The sequence below is a fragment of the Rhinopithecus bieti genome, unplaced genomic scaffold, assembly GCF_001698545.2.
Source record: "Rhinopithecus bieti isolate Rb0 unplaced genomic scaffold, ASM169854v2 scaffold_13400, whole genome shotgun sequence".
Classification (NCBI taxonomy): Eukaryota; Metazoa; Chordata; class Mammalia; order Primates; family Cercopithecidae; genus Rhinopithecus; species Rhinopithecus bieti.
Window position 1 is genome coordinate 4,267,983 of NW_016807991.1, and position 13,670 is coordinate 4,281,652.

Here is a 13,670-nt window from a genome sequence, read left to right on the forward strand (position 1 = left end):
AATAATAATAATAATAATAATAATAATAATAATAATAATAATAAAAAAGTATAAAAGTATAACCATTATTGGGGAAATGACCTGGAATGTGACTTCAAAAAATTCCTAAAAAGGTCCAATAATAAGGTCTCAGTTGACCCTACAGATTTCCAATAGCAGGCCTAACTTAGTCCTAGCTGGTTCATTAATGCAGCAAGGAAGAGTTTCCAGTTTCTTACGTGTACTGGGATAGATGGGGTCTTATGTTTTAAATCTTCACATAAATATACCAAAACTATCTGAAAAGAGTTATAGAAAAATGTTCTAGGTGGCAGTCTCTACAAAACTACTGACTAAAGCAAATGTTGGGAACCTTTTACCTATCCGCTTTCATAACGCTAGACCTCATCAAACACACTTTGAAACATTTAGAAGCTTCTAAGTTGAATAACCAACTTACATGCAATCCACAACTTTCACAGACATCTTTCATCAAAGAAGCAGCTTTTACAGAAAAGCAGACAACATTAAACAGAACAGATAAGGACAAAATGTTTTCAAAAGCACAACTGAAACAAATAGTATTCCACTTGGAGTCTCATGAAAATCCTGTAAAATACTATTCAGTACCAAATAAAAAGCAGCAGCTGTATAGAAATAAGGAGCAAGTGGCAAATACACACTAGACCAGTTTTTCTGAAACATCAGAGAAGAAAAGAGAAGCCATAATAAATGAATGGCAAACATGGATCCAATTCAGAGCAGATACAAAGAGGAACAGCGGCCACCTCCAGTCCACCCAGGTGCATGAAGAAAGCAGGTGGGGGATGGAAAGATCAATGAAAGGTGGAGATAGTGTCTGAAACCAAATGCCTGCCAAGTTTGGCTTATCTTGGTTTTTTTACTCTCCAGTCAAGTCACTTGTAGAACTACTGATTGACTCAAAGTACAAATAACTCCAAAGCACAAAATGTCACACACTTCAGTTATAAGCTACTCATTTCCCTCAAGCAAATCCAAGGGTACACAAACTATTATTTATATTTCTTCTGGAATTTGTATAAGTTCATTAAAGTACCAGTAGCAAAGGTAATCAGATAGTAATGAAGAAAAAACCAGTTTTGGGTTGTATATGCACACAGATTCCACACAACCTCAGTAACATTGAAAGCCACTTGGTAAATAAAACCTGACTTGTAATTCTTGACCCTCTGAAGGAGAACTATGGCATAAAAAAGACAATCGTTTTATCACTATGATAACCTTTAATTCCCATTGACCAAAGCACTGTTTATACCAAAACCTGTACTCTGCAAAAAAAGCTCATTTAAACAGACCACAGAACATCGACACGCCATCGATGGTACATGGTGGGCACTCCACACATGGTAAGTTCACAGGGGCCCGCCCAACCCAGAAGGTAGACTGAATACTCCATACCATGACCCATCTCTGTCTGGGCATAAGTGCCAATGATCTCCAAGTTCCAGGCGGGCATGAAGAAGCGCTCCTGCTGCTCCGCAGTTGCCTGGTGAAGCAAGGTGGGCAGGAACATGCCCAAGTGAAGATCCAGAGGCTCAGGCCGCCCTCGGTGCACAAAACTTCGAGGAAATATCAAGGATGGGCATTTGAGAGAAGAGTCATCAGGTGTGAGAGAATCAGCAATTTAAATATAGCAAGGAAAGGAGACAAAAAAAACCTTAAGTATGAATTAGTTGCGTGCACTTAATCATAGATGGGAGCACTGTCCCTTTCTGTATTACTTTATAATTCTTGTTAATTTCCATTTTTCTGGAGTCAGCAAGGAGTATGAGGAAAGGGATTGGCTACTGATTCCAAAGTCAGTGCAGTACAAAACCACACGTGCAAGACAGAGGACCCCAGCCCAGGAATTAAATAAAAGGAAATAAAGAAAATTTGAGAGGCCAGTGCAGTGGCTCACGCCTGCAATCTCAGCACTTTGTGAGGCCAAGGCGGTCAGATCACCTTAAGTCAGGAGTTCGAGACCAGCCTGGCCAACATGACAAAACCCCGACTCTTCTAAAAATACAAAAATCAGTTGAGCATGGTGGCGCCAGCCAGAAGTCCCAGCTATTTGGGAGGCTGACGCAGGAAAATCGCTTGAACATAGGAGGCGGAGGTTGCAGTGAGCCGAGATCACGCCCACTGCATTCCAGCCTGGGTGACAGAGTGAGACTCTGTCTCAAAAAAAAAAAAAAAAAAAGAGAGAATTGGCCAGGCACAGTGGCTCACACCTATAATCCCAGCACTCTGGGAGGCCAAGGTGGGTGGATCACCTGAGGTCAGGAGTTCAAGACCAGCCTGGCCAACATGGTGAAACCCTGTCTCTACTAAAAATACAAAAATTAGCCAGGCATGGTGGCGCACACCTGTAATCCCAGCTACTGGAAGGTTGAGGCAGGAGAACTGCTCCAACCCAGGAGGCAGAGGTTGCAGTGAGCCAAGATCACATCACTGCATTCTAGCCTGGGCGACAGAGTGAGACTCCATCTCAAAAGAGAGGGAGAGAGAGAGAATTTGAAAAGTTGTATAAGGCCAGGCATGGTGGCTCACGCCTGTAATCCCAGCACTTTGGGAGGCTGAGGTGGGCGGATCACCTGAGGTCAGGCGTTGGGAGACCAGCCTGATCAACATGGTGAGACCCCATCTCTACTAAAAATACAAAATCAGCCAGGCATGGTGGCACATGCCTGTAATCCAAGCTACTTGGGAGGCTGAGGCAGGAGAAATGCTTGAACCTGGGAGGCGGTGGTTGCAGTGAGCCGAGATCATGCTATTGTACTCCAGCCTAGGCAACAAGAGTGAAAATCCGTCTCAAAAAACAACAACAAAAAAGAAACCAACCAACCAAACAAACAAAAAATTAGCTGGGTGTCGTGGCACCCACCTGAAATCCCAGCTACTTGGGAGGCTAAGGCAGGAGAATTGCTTGAACCTAGGAATGGAAGGTTGCAGTGAGCTGACATCACACCACTGCACTCTAGCCTGGGCAACAGAGCAAGACTCTGTCTCAAAAAAAAAAAAAAAAAAAAAAGTTGTATAGAATGGAGAATTTGCTGGGTGTGGTGGCACGTGCCTGTAATTGCAGCTACTTGGGATGCTGAGGCAGAATCGCTTGAGGAAAATCACTTGAGGCCAGGAGTTGGAGAACAGAGAATTTGAGTGGTACTGGTACAAGGATGTCCTCTGATGAGAAAGCAAGAAAGAACATAGTAGTTCTCTCAGAGTGACAATATGACCCCCAGATTATAGCTTTTCCTCAATGCAACTTCAAAAATGCTTCTAGGCTGGGATTTTTTTTCTGTTTTGTCCACAAAACATCCAGCATAGAACCACATTCCTCACATAGATCTGATCACTTCATTCAGATTCATCATGTCAAATATTGAGCCATGCTTTACTGAAACAATTTAATACAAAAACTGACAGTGCTCTTCATCCCAATAAATTATTTCAGAAATTAAAAAAGACATGCAATTTCTAGTGAAGACCATAATAACAAGTTACAGATTCATGCATAAGCTTTCTGTGACAATTATACAGAAGTTATCACTAATGATAATAAACATCTTAGCTTTATTAGTTTTAAATCCACTTTCTGGGGTCATTCTTTTCCACTTAAAACGTGCATGGGACAGGATTCTGTGTGAATTTTTGCTAAGGATAGGAAGTCATTTTATATGCCTTTGCATTTTTCCACATTACTGGCATTCTGCTTAATTGCTAGCTCCAAATCCGTCAACTCCATATTGCTCTTATCATTCTATGTGTCTTTGAAATGAGCATAAACGACGTTTCAGTTTTTAAATTTCTGTTTGTTCCTGGCAAGGTAGGGAGGAAAATAACCAGGGCACACTGCTCAGACAAGGGCTGATCAATGACTTCTTCCAATCTACTGGCTGGGCTTTCAGCTAAGCAATCACACTTTAGAAAAAGAAAAATCAATGTGTGACTGAATCCCTCATTTTACAGAGAAGAAATTAAGGCTGAGACGGATTAAATGCCTTGCTCAGGGAAAAAAGACAATGGCAAAACAAGGACAAGAATCTCGTCACCACTGGAGCTGAGCAAGGGGTAAACATGGACATGCAGAATGGAGTAACAGACACAGGGGCCAGGCGCGGTGGCTCACGCCTATAATCCCAGCACTTTGGGAGGCCAAGGCAGGCGGATCACCTGAGGTTGGAGTTCAAGACCAGCCTGGTCAACATGGTGAAACCCCATCTCTACTAAAATTACAAAAATTAGCTGGGCGTGGTGGTGGGCACCTGTAATCCCAGCTACTTGGGAGGCTGAGGCAGGAGAATCACTTGAACCCAGGAGGCAAAGGTTGCAGCGAGCCACGATGGTGCCACTGCACTCCAGCCTGGGAGACAGAGACTCTCTCAAAAAACAAAAAACAACAACAACAAACAAAGCAGACACTGGAGGCTTCAGAATGTGGGAGGATGGGAGGGGTATGAGGCCTGAAAAGTTATCTGCTGGGTACCATGTTCACTATTTGGGCAATGGGTACTGCAAAATCCCAGACTTCACCATTACATAATATATGCATGTAAGGAAATGGCACTTCTACCCCCAAAACCTATTTTTTTAAAAAAGAACCTTGTCACCTAGTCCTGTCTCCTAGCTGGGGAAATTATTGCACAAGCATAGCACGGACTAAAGACTGTGACTGTAGGCCAGGCACGGTGGCTCACGCCTGTAATCCCCACACTTTGGGAGGCCGAGGTGGGCAGATCACTTGAGGTCAGGAGTTCGAGACCAGCCTGTGCAACATGGTGAAACCCCATCTCTACTAAAAATACAAAATTAGCTGGGCATGGTGGCAGGCGCTGGTCATCCCAGCTACTCAGGAGGGTGAGGTAGGAGAACTGCTTGAACCTGGGAGGCGGAAGTTGCAGTGAGCCAAGATCGCACCACTGCATTATAGCCTGGGGAACAGAGAAAGACTCCATCTCAAAAAAAAAAAAAAAAAAAAAATTAATAGCAGAAATCCCAAGAAAAACACATTCATGGGATGAGAGTGCCTTTCACTCAAACAGATATGTCAACCGTCCCCACCTTTTGAGTATTGTCTAGGAAGAAAAATCAGTGTACACTTAGAACCTGGGAGGTGAAAACTCTGAGTTAGGACTGAAACCTAGGACTAGACACTTTTCATGCTTTCATGGAGGGTTGTTTTACTTCACCATAAATCAGAGCAATTCCTGGTGAAGGAAAGGCCACTATCAAGCACCCATCAGATTATGGAAGATTTACATCTGAGTATATCACAGAGCGAAGATGGACGCTTATCACAGAGCGAAGATGGACGCTAAGGGCTACAACAAATGCGCTCAGTAGGGCAGGAGTAAAACCACTACAATCACAAATGGTTCTGACACTAAAGAATGTTTTCGGGAAAAAAATATTTCTTCCAACTAAGATAAGGATTATTCAGATGTGGATGAAATTTAGAAATGTTACAAGGAGAAAGTGAACTGCAGAGTTTTTTGACTTAAGCCAACTATTTGTTTTAAAAGCTGGTTATGCATGATAAAGATATTATTATTATTATTATTATTNTTTTTTTTGAGACGGAGTCTCGCTCTGTCGCCCGGGCTGGAGTGCAGTGGCCGGATCTCAGCTCACTGCAAGCTCCGCCTCCCGGGTTTACGCCATTCTCCTGCCTCAGCCTCCCGAGTAGCTGGGACTACAGGCGCCCGCCACCTCACCCGGCTAGTTTTTTGTATTTTTTAGTAGAGACGGGGTTTCACCATGTTAGCCAGGATGGTCTCGATCTTCTGACCTCGTGATCCGCCCGTCTCGGCCTCCCAAAGCGCTGGGATTACAGGCTTGAGCCACCGCGCCCGGCCAAGATATTATTTTTAAATAATTTATCATAAAATTACGAAGCACCAACATTATACTTAGTGAAGCGCTAGAGTCAGCTCTTTTAAAACCAAAACATCAAAAGGCATCCCCAGCCCCTCTTTCCACATGACACAAGGCTGGAAAGGCTGACAATCAATACTGAGGAAAAACCAATTAGACTATTCATGTATGAGAAAGGAAGAAATAAAAAGCAGCTCTGTAGAAAGCACGAGTATCATCCTAGGAAAACAACAATGTCAACAAAATATCAGAATAAGTGAACTGAGAAAAGCTGCAGGCTGTAAGGGAAAAAAAATTAATAGCATTCAGGCGTGGTGGCTCACACTTGTAATCCCAGCACTTTGGGAGGCTGAAGGGGGCAGATCACGAGGTCAGGAAATCGAGACCATCCTGGAGAACACAGCGAAACCCTGTCTCTACTAAAAATACAAGAAAATTGGTTGGGCGTGGTGGCGGGCGCCTGTAGTCCCAGCTACTGGGAGGCTGAGGCAGGAGAATGGAGTGAACCCAGAAGGCAGAGCTTGCAGTGAGCCGAGATCACACCACTGCACTCCAACCTGGGCGAAAGAGCGAGACTCGCTCTCAAAAACAAACAAAAAAAAAAAAACACAGAAAAATGATAAATACCTAATAGGGTGGGAAAATAAAGAAGAGAAAAATAAGAGGAAAGAAATAGCTTCCCAAGAAAAGACAAGGCTTCAATATAAAACCAACTTAAAATTCCAGATAGAGCCGGGCACGGTGGCTCAAGCCTGTAATCCCAGCACTTTGGGAGGCCGAGACGGGTGGAGATCGAGACCATCCTGGCTAACACGGTGAAACCCCGTCTCTACTAAAAATACAAAAAACTAGCTGGGCGAGGTGGTGGGCACCTGTAGTCCCAGCTACTCCGGAGGCTGAGGCAGAAGAATGGCGTGAACCCGGGAGGCGGAGCTTGCAGTGAGCTGAGATCTGGCCACTGCACTCCAGCCCGGGCGACAGAGCAAGACTCCGTCTCAAAAAAAACAAAAAAAACAAAACAAAAAATTCCAGATAGAGAAGGAGGAAAAAAAAATTTAATTCCTGTAGAATTTGTTTTTAGAACCTAACAGATTCGGATTAGAATTCATCTAGAATAAGCAAGCATAAATACCAAATACACATATCTCGAAATGTAACAATAGTAGGCTTATCCTATCAGATTTTTAAATACCTTACAAGCCTGAGCAACACAGCAAGAACCTATCTCTACTAAAAATTTAAAAAATCAACTGGGCACGGAGTCATGTGCCTATACTCTCAGCTACTCGGGAGGCTGAGGTAGGAGGGTCCCTTCAGTCTAGGAGATCAAGGCTGCAGTGAGCTATGATCAAACCTTTGCACTCCAGCCTGGGCAGCAGAGCAAGAACCTGTCTTTAAAAAATAAAAATACACCAGACCTGGTGGCTCACTCCTGTAATCTCAGCACTTTGGGAGGCTGAGGCAGGTGGATCACCTGAGGTTGGGAGTTCGAGACCAGCCTGGCCAACATGGTGAAACCCCCATCTCTACTAAAAATACAAAAATTAGATGGGCGTGGTGGCACATGCCTGTAATCCCAGCTCCTCAGGAGGCTGAGGCAGAAGAACTGCTTGAACCCGGGAGGCGAAGGTTGCAGTGAGCCGAGATCATGCCACTGTACTCCAGGCTGGGTGGCAGAGAAAGACTCTGTCTTGAAAATGAAAAAAATAGGAGCTCCAGTGGCACAATCGGTTAGCATGCGGTACTTACGTGAAAAAGAAAAAAATAAATAAATAAAAATAATAAAAAAAGATAAAGGCCAGGCCTGGTGGCTCAGCCTGTAATCCCAGCACTTTGGGAGGCTGAGGCGGGCGGATCACAAGGTCAAGAGTTCGAGACCAGCCTGATCAACATGGTGAAACCCCATTTCTACTAAAAATACAAAAATTAGCTGAGCATGGTGGTGCACGCCTGTAATCCTGGCTACTAAGGGGGCTGAGGCAGGAGAATCGCTTGAACCCAGGAGACAGAGGTTGCAGTGAGCTGAGATTGCGCCACTGCACTCCAGCCTGGGCAACAGAGTGAGACTCCATCTTAAAAATAAAAAATAAAAAATAAAATACAAAATACAAAATAAAATAAAATAAAAAGTCTTGACTGGGCACAGTGGCTCATGCCTGTATTCCCAGCATTCTAGGAGGCAGAGGCGGGCGAATCATGAAGTCAGGAGTTTGAGACCAGCCTGGCCAACATGGTGAAACCCCGCCTCTACTAAAAATACAAAAAAATTAGCTGGGCGTGGTGATGGGCACCTGTAATTCCAGCTACTGGGGAGGCTGAGGCAGGAAAATTGCTTGAACCCGGGAGGCGGAGGTTGTAGTGAGCCAACATCGCGCCACTGCACTCCAACACAGGCGACAGTGCGAGACTCTGTCTCAAAAAAGTTTTATAGGCTGGGCGCGGTGGCTCAAGCCTATAATCCCAGCACTTTGGGAGGCCGAGACAGGTGGATCACGAGGTCAGGAGATCGAGACCATCCTGGCTAACCCGGTGAAACCCCGTCTCTACTAAAAAATACAAAAAACTAGCGGGCGCCTGTAGTCCCAGCTACTCGGGAGGCTGAGGCAGGAGAATGGCGTAAACCCGGAAGGCGGAGCTTGCAGTGAGCTGAGATCTGGCCACTGCACTCCAGCCCGGGCGACAGAGCAAAACTCCGTCTCAAAAAAAAAAAAAGTTTTATAAAGCACCAGTGGTCAAAACTTATGTTAGAAGAAAAACAAAGAAAGAAATCAACCTATCAATGTAATATATGAAAGGTTCCAGAAATAAATTTAACCTATCATAAAACTCTTAAGACAAACCAGAAAGGATATAATGGGAGTAAGATAACAATAGGAAAAAACCACTAGTTAATAATGAACATTAGAAAGCTTGGAAGCTGCGCCACTGCACCCCAACCTGGGCGAAAGAGTGAGACTGCCTCAAAAAAAAAAAAAAACCAACAAAAAAAGAAACACATTAAAGTAGGCTGCGCGCGGTGGCTCACGCCTGTAATCCCAGCACTTTGGGAGGCCAAGGCAGGCAGATCACCTGAGGTCAAGAGTTCGAGATCAGCTTGACCAACATGGAGAAACCCCATCTCTACTAAAAATACAAAAGTAGCTGGGCGTGGTGGCGCATGCCTGTAATCTCAGCTACTCAGGAGGCTAAGGAAGGAGAATCGCTTGAACCCGGGAGGCGGAGGTTGCAATAAGTTGAGATCACGCCATTGCACTCCAGCCTGAGCAACAAGAGCAAAACTCCGTCTCAAAAAAAAAAAAAAAGGGAAAAAAGAAATATATTAAAGTAGCAAAAATAAATTAAAGTGGCCACGTTGATGGAGCTGTGGAAATACAGGTACAGAGCTTGCTAAATATATTGTCAACTAGTTCTGTGTTTCAGGAAAAGTCTCAAACTATGCAGCAAAAGCTCTAAAATGCTCATGTCCCTCAATATAGTAATTCATTTCTGAGATATTCCAGAAGTATGACCCCAAAGAATACAGCTTTTTATTTATTTATTTATTTATTTATTGAGATGGAGTCTTGCTCGTTACCCAGGCTAGAGCACAATGGCGACATCTCGGCTCACCACAACTTCCACCTCCCAGGTTCAAGTGCTTCTCCTGCCTCAACCTCCCTAGTAGCTGGGATTACAGGCACATACCACCACACCTGGGTAATTTTGTATTTTTAGTAGGGACTGGGTTTCTCCATGTTGGTCAGGCTGGTCTCGAACTCCCGACTTCAGGTGATCCACCCACCTCAGCCTCCCAAAGTGCTGGGATTACAGGCATGAGCCACTGTACCTGGCCAGAATACAGCTTTCATAAAGTTTATATTATTATCACTAATATTGGTGAAATTTAGCCGAAATCCCCAGGGAAGCAAGTCTCATGAGAAGTCCAACAGGGAAGAGAATCACTTGGGCAGAGGAAAGAGGAGACTATTGAGCCTGGGGAGAGAGGGCAACGGAGGTGCAGGTAAAGACTGATGACTTACAAATCAAGTTTACTACCCCTTTCCTGTTTCAAAGAAAGGTGCTTTATTTCATATTTAAGAGTTAATGATGGCAATTTGCCAGAATACTGCATCAGCTTCAAAGCTAACTATGTATCATACAAGCTCTATATTCCTAAATAGATGGTAATAGGAAACAAGGCAATGTGACCTGAGTCCACGGGTGAGGAAGAAAGAAAGAAAGGAATGAAAGGAACAGAGGAACAGAGGAAGGGAGGAAGACAGAAAGAGAGAGAGAGAAAGAGGCCGGGCACAGTGGCTAACGCTTGTAATCCCAGCACTTTGGGAGGCCGAGGTGGGCAGATCACCTGAGGTCAGGAGTTCAAGACCAGCCTGGCCAATATGGTGAAACCCCGTCTCTACTAAAAATACAAATATTAGCCAGGTACGGTGGTGCACACCTGTGATCCCAGCTACTCCAAGAGGCTGAGGCAGGAGAATCACTTGAACCCTGGAGGCGGAGGTTGCAGTGAGCCGAGATTACACCACTGCACCACTCCAGCCTAGGCAACATAAGACTCCTTCAAAAAAAAAAAAAAACAAAGGAAGGAAGGAAGGAAGCGAGCAAGCAAGTAAACAAGGAAAACAAAGCAAGAAGAATCTCCCGAAGTGGCTAGATCTTGAAATGATCAGATATCTGTAAGAGCAAACAAACGATCTGTTTTGTGGCCTAAAGAAACACGTGGTGGGGATGATAACATGGACCCAGTTCCCCAGGCTGTTCCTTTAATTCCAGAACCCCAGGCAGGGGAGCCTTTGATTAAGGCTCCCAGACCCACAGGGCAGGTGCATATCCGAATTTCTTCTTCGTGTGTTAAGAGGAAAGAAGACATACTCTAGAAAGAAGGATAATGTGGGTGACTGAGACTTTCTGAAGGTGACTGAACTTTAGGATTCAGAAGGAACATGGAGTGAACCTGAACACTTCTGAGCCCTTTCACGTCTCAGCAGCCACCAGAAGTGAAAGAATCCGAAATCCAAAGTGATAGCTGCTTTTGCGACTGCGTTAGATAATCGCTGTTGGTCCATCTTCCAAAGTCGCAGAATTTACACAGTCAGATCTCGTTCTATATAAGTTGCTCTATTGCTCATCTCCTGGATGTTGCTGACTTTTTGCCTATTCCATAGAAGGTAAAACTGTCCCATGATGTAAATTAACCAACCTGACTTGTTTCCAAGGAAAAGATGAGTGGTCAACCAAGAACAGGAATATGAATTAGCAAAATTCCACCAAGAAAAAAAAACTAACCTCAGGACACCGTTCTCTAAACCACAGAGATTAAGACAACATTGGTTCAAATACAAGAAAATACGCAGAACTAGCCGGGCACAGTGACTCATGCCTGTAATCCCAGCACTTCGGGAGGCCAAGGCGGGCGGATCACCTGAGGTCGGGAGTTCAAGACCAGCCTGACCAACATGGAGAAATCCCATCTCTACTAAAAATACACAATTAGCAGGGCGTGGTGGCACATGCCTGTAAGCCCAGCTACTAGGGAGGGTGAGGCAGGAGAATCACTTGAACCTGGGAGGCAGAGGTTGCAGTGAGCCGAGATTGCGCCATTGCACTCCAGCCTGGGCAACGAGAGCGAAACTCCATCTCAAACAAAACAAAACAAAACAAAACAAAACAACAAAACTAGAAGCAATAAGGGGAAAAAAACGCTAACAAATGCAAACTTGCCCACAGCCATATAGGATCTCTATCCAACTTCCGTTCTCCTCAAACCAGTATAGTTCAAGTCTTCCTTTCTTCCTCTCTCCTTTCAAAGATAAGGGCAGGCCAGGCGCGGTGGCTCACACCTGTAATCCCTGCACTATGGGAGGCCGAGGTGGGCGGATCACCTGAGGTAACGAGTTTGAGACCAGCCTGACCAAAATGGCGAAACCCCGTCTCTACTAAAAATAGCAAAATTGGCTGGGCATGGTGGTGGGCGCCTATAAACCCAGCTACTCAGGAGGCTAAGGCAGAAGAATCACTTGAACCCAGGAGGTGGAGATTGCAGTGAGCCGAGATCACTCCACTGCACTCCAGCCTGGGGCACAGGATGAGACCCCGACTCAAAAAAAAAAAAAAAAAATTAGGGCAAATACATATTTGTGATATTACTTTATAAATGAGGCAGAAGCATTAGACCAACAAGAGGTATACTTAACAGATCTATTAGCCTCAGACTATTTCACATTTTATGCCTCCTATGAATAGCATGACTGTTAAGTCAAATAAATTCTATACCACAAAGCTACCTCAAGATTACAACACACACAAACATCACACATGCATGTACACAAACACACAGATACTCCAAGTGAGGAGGACTAAAGAATCTTATCTGTCAGGCCAGGCGGCGCGGTGGCTCACGCCTGTAATCCCAGCACTTTGCGAGGCCGAGGCAGGCGGATCACGAGGTCAGGAGACCAAGACTATCCTGGCTAACACAGTGAAACCCCATCTCTACTAAAAATACAAAAAATTAGCCAGGCGTGGTGGCGGGCACCTGTAGTCCCAGCTACTTGGGAGCCGAGGCAGGAGAATGGCATGAACCCGGGAGGTGGAGCTTGCAGTGAGCCGAGATGGCACCACCGCACTCCAGCCTGGGCAACCGAACGAGACTCCGTCTCAAAAAAAAGAATCTTATCTGTCAGCCAGGCGTGGTGATTCAGGACTGTAATCCCAGTACTTTGGGAGGCCAAGGTGGACAGATCACCCGAGGTCAGGAGTTAGAGATCAGCCTGGCCAACATGGAAAAACCACGTCTCTACTAAAAATACAAAATTAGCCTGGCGTGGTGGTGAGCGCCTGTAATTCCAGCTACTCGGGTGGCTGAGGCAGGAGAATTGCTTGAACCCGGAGGCAGAGGTTGTAGTGAGCCGAGATCGCGCCACTGCACTCCAGCCTGGGCAAAAAGAGCGCAACTCCGTCTCAAAAAAAAAAAAAAAAAAAAGAATCTTATCGTACTTAACAAACCTTTCTTTCAGGCTTATAATTTCAGTACTGACCATCTTGAAGTTGAAGTCTTGGGTGTTTAGTAAGGTGTCTGGAACATCAAACCATGACCAGAAATCTGCAGTCCCCATGGAGATGACAATAAATAACACTTTCCTTAAACCAATTTGCACCTCGAAATCAGCAATCAAACACAAAATGATGTTTCCCTGATATCTGCATTCCTTTTTCCTTCCCTTTCTTTACTCCTCCCATTTTGATACTTAGACATGAGGCTGGGCAGCTCAAATTCCAAACACTCAAACCTGCTAATGGCCTTGTCTACGAAAACAAACCTATTTCACATTAAGACCAAAAGCAAAACTTTTTAAAGGAAGCCAGACATTTAGGAACAATTTAACAAAGAATTACTGGCAACACAAGAGTTCCTAGACATATAGAGGAAAAAAATATCTAAAAAGCCTGAAGTCAGATGAAGAGAATCATGGACTTTTTTCCAAACTGCCTTATAACTCTGCTAGTGGGCAATGAGAGATGAGATAGGTAGCTGCCACCACCTGCTGCCCCCATTAAAATCCACAGCTTTAACTGCATTACAGCAGAGAGGCACTTTCCAGATATTGCTGGGGCACTAACCCTCTGAAGAATTTCCAACAAAGTCTTTACTCATTAGACCCAGAGTAACATAATGGGCTTCCCTACTGCACTGTAAACCCCATCTTTTCAAACTGTTCAATAATAAAGACTTTAGGAAATAACAGTGAATGATGTTTATAGGCCAGAGCCCTGGACCAGTTTCCAAGGAAAAT

The 13,670-nt window shown here is 44.6% G+C and overlaps 1 protein-coding gene across 1 annotated transcript in view; it reads right to left on the bottom strand.

The window, feature by feature from the left end:
* Window positions 1-13,670, bottom strand: part of ACOX1 (acyl-CoA oxidase 1) — a 37,075-nt gene that overhangs the window by 14,889 nt on the left and 8,516 nt on the right. Inside the window, exons 4-5 of the mRNA XM_017884595.1 lie at window positions 12,915-12,952; window positions 1,420-1,507 (exon numbers count right to left, since the gene is read on the bottom strand). Coding sequence (XP_017740084.1) covers window positions 1,420-1,507; window positions 12,915-12,952 — 126 coding nt within the window. The remainder of the gene's footprint in view (window positions 1-1,419; window positions 1,508-12,914; window positions 12,953-13,670) is intronic.